Source organism: Zonotrichia leucophrys, chromosome 7 (assembly GCF_028769735.1).
Source record: "Zonotrichia leucophrys gambelii isolate GWCS_2022_RI chromosome 7, RI_Zleu_2.0, whole genome shotgun sequence".
In the NCBI taxonomy this organism is placed as follows: domain Eukaryota; kingdom Metazoa; phylum Chordata; class Aves; order Passeriformes; family Passerellidae; genus Zonotrichia; species Zonotrichia leucophrys.
The window spans coordinates 36,773,380-36,789,767 of record NC_088177.1 but is presented as its reverse complement, the minus strand read 5'-3'; the positions used below and the strand labels follow the sequence as shown (position 1 = coordinate 36,789,767).

Here is a 16,388-nt window from a genome sequence, read left to right as displayed (position 1 = left end):
CAAAATCTTTTAATCTGGCCAGAACCGACTGCATTTGAAATGCAGTTCTGCTGAAATTCTGGGTTAAACATTAACAGCAAACTGGGACTTTAAAGGGCTGATTTGCAAAACTTGAGCCATTCCCTGGGTTTTTCCAGAACTGCCAGCACATGCTTCCCACCCTGCCTGCAGCCAGGAGCTGAGGAACACTGAACATGCCACTATTACTACACCACCAGGGCCTGAAAATAAACCCGATTCACAGCGCTGAGCCGAGTGATGCAAGAAGTGTAGGTTAAAAATGGAATAAAAGCAGAAGTGAAAGGGAAATAACATCATGAGTCGCTCTTATTTGGGCGTTGTGGATTTCCCCCCCTTCCTTTTCCTTTTCCCAGGGAACACATCACGTTGCAAACTGCTCATTCACAAAGTAAGAGCCTGACATTTGGGGAAGAAGGCGGACTTTGAAATCAGTCCTCACCACCCAGCACAGGGCTTGAGGAGTTGCAGGGAAAATCAACTTTCAGCTGTTGCTGAGGGCATTGAAGAAACAGAAAGGATTTTGGAGTAGAAAAGTTTGCTGTCAGGATACAGGAAGAACAATTAGGTTTTTTGCTTTCAATCTTGGTGGGGAGATCACAGAATCTCAGGGTGGTTTGGGCTGGCAGGGACCTTAAAGCCCATCTTATTCCTCCCCTGCTGTGGGCAGGGACAACTTCCACTAGCCCAGGCTGCTCCATCCTGGCTGTGAACACTTCCAAGGGATGGGGATCAACACCTATTTGGCACTTGTGCTTTCCACCACACAAACACAGGATTGCACTCATCATTTTCCTCCACATGGAAGCAAACACCCTTTGGTCTCTCTGTCTCCTCAAGACAAGTTGGAATCACCTGCTCACTGGGTTTTCCCAACCTGTGTGACAGGAGGAGGGGAGGCTGGCAGGGAGTCTGGAGTAGATCACTGACGGCACGAAATTATGGAGGGACTGGAGAAGGTGGAGGAAACAGAGGCAGGATTGCATTTGGCACTCTGTCCTTGAGGAGCACTGGCTCTCTCTGCCTTGCCTCTGAATCAGCTCTGTCCCAGCCTGGGACTCGTTCTGTGTGCCTGAGGCACAGCTCCAGAGCTGTGCTCTGTGTGTGTGCAGGGTATTTTTGCTCTGTGTGTGTGCAGGGTATTTTTGCTGTGTGTGTGTGTGCAGGGTATTTTTGCTGTGCTGTGTGCGTGTGCAGGGTATTGTTGTTGTGCTGCTGTGTGTGTGTGCAGGGTATTTTTGCTGTGTGTGTGTGTGCAGGGTATTTTTGCTGTGCTGCTGCTCTTTGTGTGTGCAGGGTATTTTTGCTGTGTGTGTGTGCAGGGTATTTTTGCTGTGCTGCTGCTCTTTGTGTGTGCAGGGTATTTTTGCTGTGCTCTGTGTGTGTGTGCAGGGTATTTTTGCCGTGCTGTTGTGTGTGTGTGCAGGGTATTTTTGCTCTGTGTGTGTGTGTGCAGGGTATTTTTGCTGTGCTCTGTGTGTGTGTGCAGGGTATTTTTGCTGTGCTGCTCTGTGTGTGTGCAGGGTATTTTTGGTGTGTGTGTGCAGGGTATTTTTGCTGTGCTCTGTGTGTGTGCAGGGTATTTTTGGTGTGTGCTGTGTGTATGTGCAGGGTATTTTAGCTCAGAGGAAGAGACAAGCAGGACAAGAGGGATGACTCAGTGTGCTCCTTGAGGAAGGCAGGATGTTATGGAGTACCCAAACGGGGATGAGACACAGAGCCCATGCTTACAGATTTGCAGGGACGGGGAAGAAAACCATAGAATCATCTCCCTGGAATGGTTTGGGTTGGAAGAGACCTTAAAGCTCACCTTGTGGGTAGGGCAGGGATACCTTCTACTATCCCAGGAGGCTCCAAGTCCTGTCCAACCTGGCCTTGGACACTTTCAGAGATGAGGCTGCCACAGCTGCTCTGGGCAACCTGGCAGGGCAGGATTTCCTTCCAATATCCCACCTACCACAACTCCCATCCTAAAGCCATTCCCTCTTTTCCGTGCCCTCACAGAACAGCTCAGTGTAAAACAAACCAGTGAGCAGAGCCCCCCCCCCCCTCCAGCCCAGAGCCCCCCAAAAAGCTCACCTGTTGTGAACCTTGGCTTAGTGGGAGGCTCCTGCACGGACATGGGGAAGGTGGCTGAGGCAGGGGAGGACTGTGCCCGCGACAGGGGCCGGTGTCCCCCGAAGGACACGGGCATGCCGGCCGCCTCCAGCGACGCCTGGTAGTTCCTCAGCTGGTGGATCCTCTGCTGCTCCAGGAGCAGGGCTTGCTGTGGGCAACAGAAGCAGGCAGTTGCTGAAAGGGCCTTCCCAAAAGGGTTTGTGAAGGATCCCAGTCCAGGCTTGGACTCTTTTCCCTCACGTGCAGCAAAGGAAGATGTGACATTTCTAGGGCCGAGTCAGACAGGCACAACACATGGAGCCCCACAATGACAGGGTCACTGCCAGGGGCAGCTCCATCTCCCCCACAGCTCCCTCCTCTTCCTCCCACCCACTGCTCTGGGACATTTAACAGTGAAACAGTCCAGGCCATGGAACTGGTCCGACTCAGCTGGATCCCGGGCTGGACAGGGAGCTCTGAATTGAGCTGCTTTTCTCTCTGCAGCCACACCATCAGCTGGACAGGCTCCTGGGCAGAAGGGATGGCTGCTCCATCCCATTCCCTCCTGCTCTGAGGCCAAACAGTTGCAAAGGAGATACTATTTTAAAGACTTCTGAGGTGTGCCCATGAATTCGGGATTAAGGTGGAGAGGCTCCAGCTTCAGAGGAATGGTATCACTGGTAATAGTCCATCATCACTAACTCAGAATTAGAAAATCCCAGGGTGGTTTGGGCCTTAAAGCTCATCTCTGCCATGGGCAGGGACACCTCCCACTGTCCCAGGTTGCTCCAAGCCCCATCCAACATGGCCTTGGACACTTCCAGGGATGAGGTGGCCACAGCTTTCCTCAGCAACATCCCAATGACATTCCTGGAGGAAATGGACCAGCACCATTACACTGTGCTTGCTCCCTTGTTATTGGATTTATCACCTGCAATCCACAAGCCTCGGGTGTTTTCCCTCAAAAGTGAGCCTGGTTGGAGGCTCCAGCTTCTCTAATTCTGAAGCAGGAACACCCTCCACTTGTGCCCTGTTCTCTTATGTGCAGTCTCATGTTTTATGAAAAATTCTTTCCTTAGGATTTTTTTTCCTGAGAAGCTGAGAGGCCTCAGGAACAAAATGTAAGCAATGATTCTCTGCTGCTGTGGAATGCAACAGGTGGATCTGTGATTGGTCTCATGTGGTTGCTTGTAATTAATGGCCAATCACAGCCCAGCTGTCCGGACTGTCTCAGTCAGTCACGAGCCTTTGTTATCATTCCTTCTTTTTCTATTTCTTGCTAGCCTTCTGATGAAATCCTTTCTTCTATTCTTTTACTATAGTTTTAATATAATATATATCATAAAATAATAAATCAAGCCTTCTGAAATATTGAGTCAACATTCTCTTCTCTTCCCTCATCCTGGGACCCCTGCGAACACCGTCACAGTCTTTCTCTGGAGAAATTAGTTTTAAATCATTAAACCAAAATACAGTCCCCTGTGATTTTACATGGGGTTCCTGTAACCAGCCAACCCTTCTGGTAGGTGACTCTAGGGAAGAAATCACTTGGATTTACATCAGGTTCCTGTAACCAGCCAACCCTTCTTGTAGGTAACTCCAGGGAAGGAATCACTTGAATTTATATGGGGTTCCTGTATGTAACCAGCCAACCCTCCTGGTAAGTGACTCTAGGGAAGGAATCACTTGGATTTACATGGGGTTCCTGTAACCAGCCAACCTTCCTGGTAGGTGACTCCAGGGAAGGAATCAGCTGATTTTACATGGGGTTCCTGGTAGGTAACTCCAGGGAAGGTATCATTTGCATTTACATGGGGTTCCTACAACCAGCCAACCCTCCTGGTAGGTGACTCCAGGGAAAGAACCACCTGTAATTTTACATGGGGTTCCTGTAACCAGCCAACCCTCCTGGTAAGTGACTCCAGGGAAGGAATCACCTGTAATTTTACATGGAGTTCCTGTAACCAGCCAATCCTCCTGGTAGGTGACTCCAGGGAAGGAATCAGCTGATTTTACATGGGGTTCCTGGTAGGTCACTCCATGGAAGGAATCACCTGAATTTACACAGGGTTCCTGTAACCAGCCAACCCTCCTGGTAAGTGACTCCAGGGAAGGAATCAGCTGATTTTACATGGGGTTCCTGGTAGGTCACTCCATGGAAGGAATCACCTGAATTTACATGGGGTTCCTGTAACCAGCCTACCCTTCTGGTAGGTGACTCCAGGGAAGGAATCACTTGAATTTATGTTGGGTTCCTGTACCCAGCCACCCCTCAGGAGCTGTTTCCCCTCAGAGCAGCACGAGGTGACTCCCCAAGCCCAAACCCCAAATCCGCGTCTCCCGACCGCGCGAGCGCCAGACCTGGCGGAAGAGCAGCTCCTGCTCCGCCTGCCTCTGGCCGGCCTCCAGCTCCTGCTGGGGCTCTGCCTCCTCCTCGTCGCTCTCGATGGGCTCCTGTTTGACCTGCACCAGGCTGGCCAGCGCTGGGGGCTCCTTGTGGCCCGCGGCCCGCTCGCCGTAGGGCTCCTCCAGCAGCGCCTGGTGCTCGCGCAGCTCCTCCTCCGTCTCCTCGGGGTGGCTCTCGTGCTGCCGCGCCGGCTCGGCGGGCTTGGAGATGATCTGAAAGAAGCACAAACTCATCAGAGCTGCCTCTCACCCGGGGAAATGCTCGCTCTGGCTCTCCAGGCTGAAGGGAAGGAGCAGCTCTGAGTTATTGTGTATTAAGGTCAGGGTAACCCTGGCATCGAGGGCTCCGAAATCCCTTGTCCCGAGTGATGACACCTCCTTATTTTCCACTTCATCCTCTCTCTGAAGGAATAAGAGCCTCTTGTTCCTGCACGCCTCCAGATGCTACTCCATTCACAAACCCATCGAGATGTTTGGCAATTAAATTCTGAAAGAATACCGGGGACACAAACCCTCCAGCAGGGCTTCTGCTGCCTGTTTGCTCAACATCACCTCGGATCACTCCCTGAATTTTTTCTGTGAGGCTGAAATAATGATTACTTGAAGATCTGTACTCTTATGGAGCTGGTTAAGAGGGAACTCAGGACATGCAGCTGAGAGCAAACCTCAAGAGCAGCGTTGTTCTAACCTGACCTTCCTAACCAGACACAGTAAACGTCTCGGAGAGGAGCTCCTAAACCTAAAGGAACAATTTAATTCTCACTGTAATTCACTCAGGCTTTTTGTAAGTTCCTTGGCAAGATAAAATTCACAGTTCTCTGTCTCAGACTGCTTATGACTTTTATTTGGAATATAAAAAAAAAAACAAACCAAATGTGACCTGTTTTCAACTCCAGAGTAGGAAAACCAATCCATTTCCTCCCTTTCAAAGAGCTCAGGCTGCCCCTGTTTCAAACAGGCTTATAAAGAAACTGCTGCACTTTGAAAGTTGTCGGGGCAAGGTTTAATGAGGATTAGGTCATCGGTATGGTAAGCAATATTGATTTTAAATCTAATAAAGCTAAATCAAAACATGGTTATTGAACACATGCAGGAGGAAGGACTATTTGTCAGTAACTTGCTCTTTGAAGAACAGTGGCTCCAATCTGGAACTGAGCCTTTTTCTCCCCCAAAAGCAGGAAAGAAGGCTCTGCCATATTACCTAAGCAAGGCAGAGGGGCAGGAATGGAGTGAATCTGGCAAGGGACATGAAGCAAGAAAAGAGGAAGGCTAAGGAGACCCTGGTGCCACTGCTGAATGAGGGAAGGCACATGAGATAGAATTAATGCCTTATTTAAGACAATCCTTCAGGAATCCCTGGAACTCTGACACCAGAGGAAAAGTCTTTAACAAGGAAAACTTCCCTTGGTGAAGGAATTACCACTTAAAAGACCTGGACATCCTTAAGTCCATGGGACTCTCACAGGTTGCACTCACAGGTGATGGGACAGAAGGCCATGGGCACATATTAAAACTCATAAAATTCTTTCTGAACACAATAAAACTTTTTCTTTTTTCCTGTGAGGTTGGTCAAACACTTGAACAGGTTCTTCATAGAAGTTTTGGAATCCCCATCCTTGGAGATCCTTGGGCAACCTGTTAGAGGGAGGACATTGCCCTCAGTGACCTCAGGAGGTCCCTGCAAAGATTCAGGGATCAAAACCCCTCAAGGATTTGTGTGAGGTTCCCCTGCCCCCACAGTTTAATTCCTTATAACACACACTGAATAACCAAACCACATTAAGCTAAAAGTTCTTCTACCAATTTTCTTTAAGCCCTCTTAGGCTTGATGAATATTATCTGTTTTAAAGATAATTAAATTATCAATAACCATCTGCTGCTTGTTTTGATTTTTTTTTCCTGCTTGGATCGAAGGTCTCAAGCTTTTGAACTTAATGCCTTTTGAACTTCTGAACTGCAAGAGGTAATTGCTGGGAAAAATAACTTAGAGTGCCACTGTCATACCTAATGGGAATGAGAGGCAGTGTAGCTCCCTGAAAGTTTTAAATTATTCCTACTCCTTAAAAATATAAGAATTAAATGACAGCCATGGTGAAGGCTGAGAAGACCAAGAAGTCGATGGCAAGGACATTTCAGACATTCTAGTTCCAGTTGCTGCAACGCCACCCTCAAAGGAAGATTTTGCAGAGAAGACACTTTCTTACCAACAAATTCCACATAAAACACTCAGTACCTGCATGCCAGGCCCATCCAAACTCCCTGAAATTCTTCCATTTGTGCAGTTTTACGAGCACGTGCTCGTGCCATTTAAAATCCGAGGGAATAAAAGTGCGAGGGGCTGGCTGGAATGGCAGCACTGAGAATGCTTGTAAATATATCTGAAATAGTAAGCACAAAGCACCATAAATAACCTCTCCATCCCTTAATTAGCTGTCTGGCTTCCTCTGCCACGAGGTTACTCCTCTGTTTTCATACCCAGTGGCCTCTGGCTGTCACGAGCTGCCACCATAAACCTCTGGTAAAGGCACTGCCTCTCCAGCCCCGGGCAGACGACGACTTCACTCCAGAATAAATTACAGCTCTCTAGTCACAAGCATTTTTAAAAGGCTCCATGCAGCTGGCAAGATTTCTCCTCCACAGCTTTGAAATACAAAGAACAGAAATTAAACAAAAAAAAAAAAAAAAAAAAAACAAAAAACAAACCAAACAAAAACCAAACAAACAAAAAAAACCCCCAACAAAACACAACAACAAAACCCCAAAAAAATTCCCAAGAAACAAAAAATAAACCCCAAAACCCAGGAAAAAAATCCAAAAAAAAGAACCAAAAAAACACCATAGAAAGAAAAAAAAAAAAAACAGAGAGCAAAGTCAGGTCATAAATACAGGGGAAACCAAGGAGTTCATAATTTTTCTGTGGAACATTTCATGAGGGGAGAAAAAAGCTGCATTTTTCATTGGTGACATTTCAGCTAGCATTGGATTTGTCCAGTAGATGTGATAAATAGAACCACAGAATCATTCAGGATGGAGAAGACCTCCAAGCCCATCAAATCCAACCTCTGATCATCGCCATGCCCATCACTCCATACCATCCTCTCCAGGACACCTTTCTCCACAGTGACAAATTCCTGGGACACCGAACACCTTGAAAGTCCTACCAACAGGTTAGAGACATCTATTTACAGACCAGAGATCAATGAGGAGTTCCCAGCAGAAAAACCATGGAACCCCAGAATGGTTTGGGCTGGATGGGACCCCGATTCCCATCAATGGGGTGGCACCAAGGGTCAGAAAGCCAGAGGAAGAGAAGAGCCAGGAAGCAAAGGAGGATGTCAGCTCAGCCCTGACCACGCCAGGATGTGCAGAAGCCAGCAGAACCCTCCCTTTCCTCCCTCTGGAGGTGAAGGATGAACTCAAGGAAGAAAGAGAACACAGCTTTGATGAAGATGAGTAAAACACAGGAAAAAGGCTGAACTTGTTCGACTCGACACGGCTCTTCCCATGTTCCCTTTGAGTTCTGATTTTTAATTTTTATGAACTAAGGAGAAACAAGAGATGATAAGGGATGATGGGGAGAGGCTGACTTGGGCACCAGAGTACCTGGCAGAGCCTTCTGCAGCAGCCAAAGCCTACAGAAATCTCTTGATTTGTTTTTTTTCCCCCTGCAGTGATGTGACAGCAGGGGAAAAACAACTGTCTGAGGCAGGCTCAGTCCTACAGCTGGAAGGACCAGGAGACTGTGGAGCTTTTGTGCTTGGAGGAGAGGGAACAACCCACCTGCAAGGCTGGAAGGGGCTTGGAGCCAAAGTTCTTCTGATAGTACAAATCACAGAATCCTTAAGGTTCGAAAAGCCCTCTCACACGACCGAGTCCAGCTGTTCTCCCAGCACTGCCAAACCCAGCCCAAACCCTGTCCCCAAGTGCCACATCCACAGGCTGTCCCAACACTTCCAGGGATGGTGACTGTGCCACTGCCTGAGCACCCCTTCAATGCAGAAAGGTTTTCTGATCTTTTCCAACCTAAACCTCCCCTGGCACTTCCCTGTCGAACACTCAGCATGCAAAAAAGGTGGGAAACAAGCACAGGCTGATGGTGGAATATCAGCTCAACGAGAATCACAGAATGGTCTGGGTTAGAAGGGATCTTAAAGTTCATCCCATTCCACCTCTGCCATTCCAGGGACACCTTCCACTCTCCCAGGTTGCTCCAACCCCATCCAGCCTGGCCTGGGACACTTCCAGGGATACAGGGGCAGCCACAGCTACTTGGATGATTATTCTTAATATTTTCATGTAAAACAAAATGTTTTTCCTTAGTTGCCTTCTTGGAAACAGCAAGACTTGTTTTGGCTGCAGTCCCCTCAAAAATTTCATCTGCTGCAGACACCTAACAGGGAAGGTTTAGGGCCAAAATCTCAACATTTGGAAAATCACATGGAATTAAGAAAAGCCTGATTTATGAGTATATAAATATATAAAATACTTCAGGAGTATCATTTACGAGAAATCCACAAATAAAAAAAAATTAACAGGCAGTGCTAGCGGTCATGGTTAAGAATGAAATAATCTTTTATTTTATTTTTAGTCCTGCCCTTAACTCTCCTACACACACAAAGGTCCTAAAATATCCCCAATCTGGGAAAAGTCTTTTCCCATGTCAGCACTTGGATGCTATCCCATGGGATAAATCTGCCACACGCACGCAGCACTAGCACTGAAGTGATTTTAACTCATGACTCCTATAAATCAAACACAGGGAAATCAGTTTAATTAAACCCTCTCTGCCTGATTTTGCTGTGGAGAGCAATGGACAAGGCTGGAAGTCAGAGTGCTCCAGTGGCTCTCCAGCTCCTGGGAGGTCCAGGAGAAAGTCTGAATGAGCTCAGTGGATACGTCACATCCAAGGCTTTGGAAAAGCTTTAAAACCCTTCACGCCAAAAATCCCTCCAGCTGACAACTTCCCTGAACAAAGAGCCCCAACTCCCTGCCCACACCCCATGGCCCTGGTGCCAGGGAGTGTTTGGAGGGGGAGGAAATGGGATCCCTGTGGAGCAGCAGCTCCCCAGAGCCCTGTGTGCGGGGCCAGGGCTGGCACCCGCGGTGGCAGCGCTCCAGGAGGACAGCATTGACGTCAGTGACTTGTGTAACCATCCTGCCTCAGCCTGGCCCACAAACAAGGGTTTGGGGGTGGTGTGTGTGGGGCGGGGGGGTTGTGGCTTCTCCCACTCTTTGATCCAGCCCTTGGCAGTTGTGTTTTCTCACAGGACTGGAACGGTGGAAATATTTGGAGGAACCTCTGCTGTAAATGGAACAGCAGCGATCTGAATGGCCGCCTGCCACGGGCTTGTCCTGAGCCACAGAGCTGCTGCTGGAGTTGCTGCTGTCCTAAGGAGAGCCTCCACTGGAACTCCTTGGGAGGAGTGTTTAGAAAGCCTCAAACCAGAACAAATCCCAGAATAGTTTGGGTGGGATCTTAGAGATTATGCAGTTCTACCCCCTGCCATGGGCAGGGACATCTGCCACTGTCCCAGGGTGCTCCAAGCCCCATCCAACCTGGCCTCGGACACTGCCAGGGAACAATTCCTTCCCAATATCCCATCTATCCCTGCCCTCTGGTACTGGAAAGCCATTCCCTGTGTCCTGTCCCTCCATCCCTTGTCCCCAGTCCCTCTCCAGCTCTCCTGGAGCCCCTTTAGGCCCTGGAAGGGCTCTGAGCTCTCTGGAGCCTTCTCTTCTGCAGGTGAACGCTCCTAGGTCTCTCAGCTTTTCAGCAAATGTTTCAGTGTATCTGAGTAACCTCCCTCACAAATACATCCTAGTGTTGTCATGCCTGAGAGAGGTCCAAGGATGAGAATCCCAGGGACGTTGGGAGGTAGAGCCCACAAACACACCTGCCCCAGACACCCCGAAATCGCACGCTTGAGGCTGCTGTGGAGGAAACAAAAGGCATTGAAAGCTCCGTGCCCACCTTGCTGATGTGCAGCTGCTGCTGCTGGAACTGCTGTTTGTGTTTCTCCAGGAACTGCTGGTGCTGCTGCTGGATGACCAGCTGCTGGAGGGCCTGGGCGTTCTGGGGCAGGGGAGCAGACTGGGTGCGCCCCAGCGGGCGGTGCTGCCGCAGCTTGTGGATCGAAGGGGAGACCCTGTCTCCACCCACCAGGGGCTGTGCGTGCAGGGGCAGTCCTGAAAGATACCAGTCTGAAGATAATATGGAGGAAAAAACAGCAGAGGAGAAACGAAAGGAAGAAGAAAGGAAGGAAGGAAGGAAGGAAGAAAGGAAGGAAGGGAGAAAACGGCTGTTGAGTAACGCTGACGGTGACAGTGATACCACGTCAAACCCAGCCACCTCTACAGCTGGAGCTGCCTTGAGAGAGAGCAGATCAATTAATCACCACTGCACACAGCAATGCTTTGCTTGCTTTGAGTTCTGGATCTGCTTGGTGACTCAGAGACCCTCTGGAAACATCCAGCAGCACCTTACTGACCTTTCTGCTGCTACAGGAGACCACATTGGTCTGGAGTTTAAACCTCCCAGCTCACCTTGGTTTAGGGACTGATCCCAGGTTCAATTCAAGCTGCACGAACCAGCTGCCTCCCTTTGGGCAAGAAGCCCTCTGCTCTCCTCAGGCTTTGCTTTAGCAGAGGGAGAAGCTGCCCAGAAGTCTGCAGCCAGCTGGATGCTGAGCATTATGAACACCTTGGCATTTGTGTCCCAGCATGTGATCTCCTTTCCCACCCATTCACAGAACTGCCCTGGTGGAAGGAGCTGACTCATGGGAAAGCCTCTTTTCTCGGTAGACTTAGAGAGTTTCTCCCACTCTCTGCTTTTTCTGAAAGGGATCATGTGAAGGGGTATTTGATTTTATAAATGCATGCTCCTGCAGGTGGTGGTGTGCACACACACAGGTCTGTGTATGAATACATAGATCATTGGGAAAGATGTGTTCCTCTTCCCTGAGAGCACAGCTCCTCTTCCCAGAAGTTCCAATCAGACAGCAGAGCTTGCAGAGGATATTCTGGAAGACTATCCTCCTCCAAGGTGCTCCTGGGACAGCTTTCCAGGAGACACCATGTTCACAGAATCCTGGAACCTTAAAACTCATGTCATTCCACCCCTCCCATGGGCAGGGACACCTTCCACTATCCCAGGCTGCTCCAAGCCCTGAGTATGCTCCATCAGGAATAAGGAACATCAGGGCATGTACCACAACATGGAGGATACTATCTGGAGTAACCATTCCCAAGAGGAATGGCACAGCTAAGGAATTCTAGTCCAGCTTCCAGCCCAGAGAGAGCCATCACAGCTAATTCTGCTGCTGCCAGGGGACCATCTCCAGAGCTCAAGGCCCTCCAGCAGAATCCTAATAAACTCCACTTTATTTCCAAGGAGTTTCCAAATATGAGCTGTGCACTCAAGGCTTTGGGGAGCACGTGAGAGCTCGCTGCCTGTCAGCTGCTGCCTCTGGAACGTGTGTTTGTCCTTGTTTCCCTGTGCTGACTCCTTCTCCTGAGTGCTGGGCTGTAACACCTTGTACTCTTTTAGGAAGCCCTGCACGGAGCAGGTGGAGTAGAAGGAATTTGCTTGGAAGCAAACACAGCATGCTGGAAACTGAGAGAAGCAAACACCACACCTCTCTGCATCAGCCTCCCCATATCTATGTGCTCCCAAGCTTATCCCAACCCCATGGATATTCCTGGGATTTGCATGTACAACCAGCAGTGCCGCAGGGGCTGACACCTCCCAAGAACTTCCAACAGAAATGGAAGGAAGGGAAGGAAAACCAACACGTCAAACATCCTTTGTCCCAGCACCACACACAGGAAGCCAGGAACTCATCCCAGTGGGAATTATTGCTTTCAATCCAGCTTATTATAGCCACAGGCCTTCCCACAGGTAGCTCATTCTGAAAATGCAGCACTGGGAGTGACTCATCCTGCAAAGGGAATGCACACACAAACAAATGCAATCTGCTGGCAGGCAGCTGCCTGTGCCACGGCTCTGCTGTTTATATTAATGATGGAAAGGAAGTGTTTTAACCTGTGATTTTCTAAGGAAAATTTTAATTTTCTGAGGAAGTGTTTTAACCTGTGATTTTCTAAGGAAAATTTTAATTTTCTGAGGAATTCTAAGTGTTTTTAACCTGTGATTTTAACCTTTCTTATTTTCATGGAATAGAAACCATCCATGGAAAACAGGAGTTGTTAAGATGTTGTTTTGCCCTCACTTTGATCTGAACTGGTCAGAAACCTAAACAAAACAGAATTCTCAACTTTTACCCACCAACCTTTGCTGTCCTGATGGAATAACAGCATTTATTTTCATCTGACCAAAATGAGGTGGGAGATCTGATTTTGGAAAAATCATCGCTAATTAATGAGTCAATAAACCAAGGTTTTATGTTCTACCTGCAGGGTGTACAGGTGGTGCAGGACCTAGAGGCTGCCTTGACAGCAGCCCAACAGATCCCTGCTGGTTTCCTCTCTTTTCCAGGTGATATCCCAGTGCTGCCCCCGGAGCGCTCACCTGTGACCAGGGGCGTTTGTGCAGTTGGCTGTTCCAGTAGGACCATGTGCTGCAGGAGAGGGTTGTGTGCAGTTCCCCCATCCCTCTCCAACGTTGTAGTGCTCAGGTAGGGAGTGAGGTGAGTGCCAGGGAATAAGGAGATCCGCTGCTGTAAGGCTGGGATTGCGAGCCTCTCTGCGTCCTGCTGCGCTTGGCCCGCCTGCAAACGCACAGCCACAGGGGTTGGGAGACAGCCCAGAGGCTGATCCCAACCCAGTGATATCCCAGAGGCTGATCCCAACCCTAGTGATATCCCAGAGGCTGATCCCAACCCAGTGATATCCCAGAGGCTGATCCCAACCCAGTGATATCCCAGAGGCTGATCCCAGCTCCACTGACAGCCCAGAGGCTGATCCCAACCCAGTGATATCCCAGAGGCTGATCCCAGCTCCACTGACATCCCAGAGGCTGATCCCAACCCAGTGATATCCCAGAGGCTGATCCCAACCCAGTGATATCCCAGAGGCTGATCCCAGCTCCACTGCCATCCCAGAGGCTGATCCCAACCCAGTGATATCCCAGAGGCTGATCCCAGCTCCACTGCCATCCCAGAGGCTGATCCCAGCTCCACTGACAGCCCAGAGGCTGATCCCAACCCCAGTGATATCCCAGAGGCTGATCCCTGCTATTCCAGAGGCTGATCCCATCCCTGATGACATCCCACAGGCTGATCCCTGCTATTCCAGAGGCTGATCCCAACCCAGTGATATCCCAGAGGCTGATCCCAGCTCCACTGACATCTCAGAGGCTGATCCCTACCACCCAAGAGGCTGATCCCTGCCATCCCAGCCCCTGATCTCAGCCCTGCTGCCACTCCAGCCCCTGATCCCTGCCATCCCAGAGGCTGATCCCAACCACCCCAGCCCCTGATCCCTGTCACCCCCAGCCCCTGATCCCTGCCACCCCAGCCCCTGATCCCTGTCACCCCCAGCCGCTGATCCCTGTCACCCCCAGCCCCTGATCCCAGCCACCCCAGCCCCTGATCCCTGTCACCCCCAGCCGCTGATCCCTGCCATCCCAGAGGCTGATCCCTGCCACCCCAGCCCCTGATCCCTGCCACTCCAGCCCCTGATCCCTGCCACCCCCAGCCCCTGATCCCTGCACTCCAGCCCCTGATCCTGTCACCCCAGCCCCTGATCCCTGTCACTCCAGCCCCTGATCCCTGTCACCCAGCCCCTGATCCCAGCCACCCAGCCCCTGATCCCTGCCACCCCAGCCCCTGATCCCCCCCATCCCAGAGGCTGATCCCGCCACCCCAGCCCCTGATCCCTGTCACCCCAGCCCTGATCCCTGCCACTCTAGCCCCTGATCCTGCCATCCCAGAGACTGATCCCAGCCACTCCAGCCCCTGATCCCTGCCATCCCAGCCCCTGATCCCTGCCACTCCAGCCCCTGATCCCTGCCACCCCCAGCCCCTGATCCCTGCCATCCCAGAGGCTGATCCCAGCCACCCCAGCCCCTGATCCCTGTCACCCCCAGCCCCTGATCCCTGCCACCCCAGCCCCTGATCCCTGCCATCCCAGAGGCTGATCCCTGCCACCCCAGCCCCTGATCCCTGTCACCCCCAGCCCCTGATCCCTGCCATCCCAGAGACTGATCCCAGCCACTCCAGCCCCTGATCCCTGCCACCCCAGCCCTGTCCCAGCCCCACTCACGCTGGAGGGGCCGGTGGCAGGCAGTCCCAGGGTGATGTTGGGCAGGGAGGGCGAGGTGTAGAGCGGGAGCTGCGTCACGGAGCCCTCGCGGTTGACGAGCCTGTGAGCCAGGCTGGTCTGGACAGGAGGGAGAAAACCTGGTGAGAGCCCATCCCAGAGCCATCCCCATGCCCAGGGCACAGCACTCACCGGGACAGGGCAGCAGGAGGGGACACAGAGTGTCCAGAAGGGCACAGACACCCCAACAATCAATCCCAGCCTGTGCATCCCTAGGAGCAGGGTCCAAACACTCCTGGAGCTCTGGCAGCCTCGGGGCTGTGCCCATTCCCAGCACCCTCTGGGGAAAGAACCTTTCCTGATCTCCATCCTAAACCTCCCCTGGAACAGCTACTCCCTTGGAACTTGCCCTTCTCCAAGCATTTTTAAAGGTAAAACCAATTATCTTAAAAAAAAAAAAAAAAAAAAAAAGCTTTACAATTGGTGTTTTTCTCTTTAGCAAATAACAGACAATTTATGGTATTTACTAGCGTGTGTTAGCATAAATCAGACTTCAAAATCCCATCCAAAAGCCTCAAGGTTGCATTTATGGAGCTATTTCCTGATTTTCAGGGTGAAATGCAAGATTTGCTCGGTTATCTTACAGGCATTTGAAGCAAGAACACTTTAGCAAAAATACCTTTAATTTCTAAACAAGACTGATTTGAAATACGCACTAGAAAGCCCATTATAAAAATTACAATAAAGTGCCTGATTTTCCTGTTAGGAAGCCAGGGCTCTGATCACCCTGAGGTCTCTGCAGGTGATTTTCCAACGTAAATAGATTTTGAGAAGACTTCTGCAGAAGCCTGTTAAACTCAGGTGCTGCTGTGAAAAACGGGAGTTTGTTTAACTCAATATTCTATTAAGGGGCAATGTGTACCTAAGTCGTGGCTGTCCCATCCCTGGAATTGTTCAAGGCCAGGCTGTTCCACCCCCTGCAATGTGCAGTGACACCTTCCACTATCTCAGGGTGCTCCAAACCCAAAATCCAGCCTGACTCTGGACAACTCCAGGGATGAGGCAGCAACAGCTTCTCTGGGCAGCCTGTGCCTTATTTTTAACAGGTTCATTGTAAAAAAACTTCATTTTTCTCTCTTATCTAAAGTGACTCTCCATGTGATTATTTGTACCCACACACTTCTCTTTCCAAGTGATTTTTGAACACTCCTGGCAATTTTGCTTTAATTTAAATTACATAATGTCAGTGCGCCATTGAAAATAAGATACTTATTGTCAGCAGAGGAATGAAATATTTTACTGGTATCATAAATGAAACAAAACTACATCCATTTTCCCTTTGAGCAATCAATACTCTGGAGTTGTGCCTCAAAGCCTCTCCTGGGGATTTGCTATAGAAAAACAGAGGAGAGAAGAACACAGCAGCTTGATGCTCTGAGCATATGGGATTTGGCAGCATTATCACCACTTTAAACACACAGCTCCCATCTCTGGGCTCAATTGCACACAGCCATTTCTGAATGCACAGTCTGCAGCTGTACTCCAGCAGTTTTTACAGCCTTGTACCAACTGCAATGTGCCTTTAAAAACAGTATTTCAAAGCAGAAAGTGTCTGCTTTAAAGGAGGCAGGGCTGCAGTCTTTCCCCAC

At 50.0% G+C, this 16,388-nt stretch overlaps 1 protein-coding gene across 7 annotated transcripts in view; it reads right to left on the bottom strand.

Annotated features, from left to right (window-relative positions):
- Positions 1-16,388, bottom strand: part of HDAC4 (histone deacetylase 4) — a 180,141-nt gene that overhangs the window by 32,534 nt on the left and 131,219 nt on the right. For 5 of the 7 annotated variants that reach the window (XM_064717773.1, XM_064717774.1, XM_064717767.1 and 2 more), the window contains 5 exons: positions 14,743-14,859; positions 13,049-13,247; positions 10,493-10,722; positions 4,477-4,734; positions 2,098-2,284 (listed from right to left, as the gene is read on the bottom strand). In XM_064717773.1, the coding sequence (XP_064573843.1) occupies positions 2,098-2,284; positions 4,477-4,734; positions 10,493-10,722; positions 13,049-13,247; positions 14,743-14,859 (991 nt within the window). The remainder of the gene's footprint in view (positions 1-2,097; positions 2,285-4,476; positions 4,735-10,492; positions 10,723-13,048; positions 13,248-14,742; positions 14,860-16,388) is intronic. The other 2 variants (XM_064717770.1, XM_064717771.1) reach the window with 1 other exon arrangement.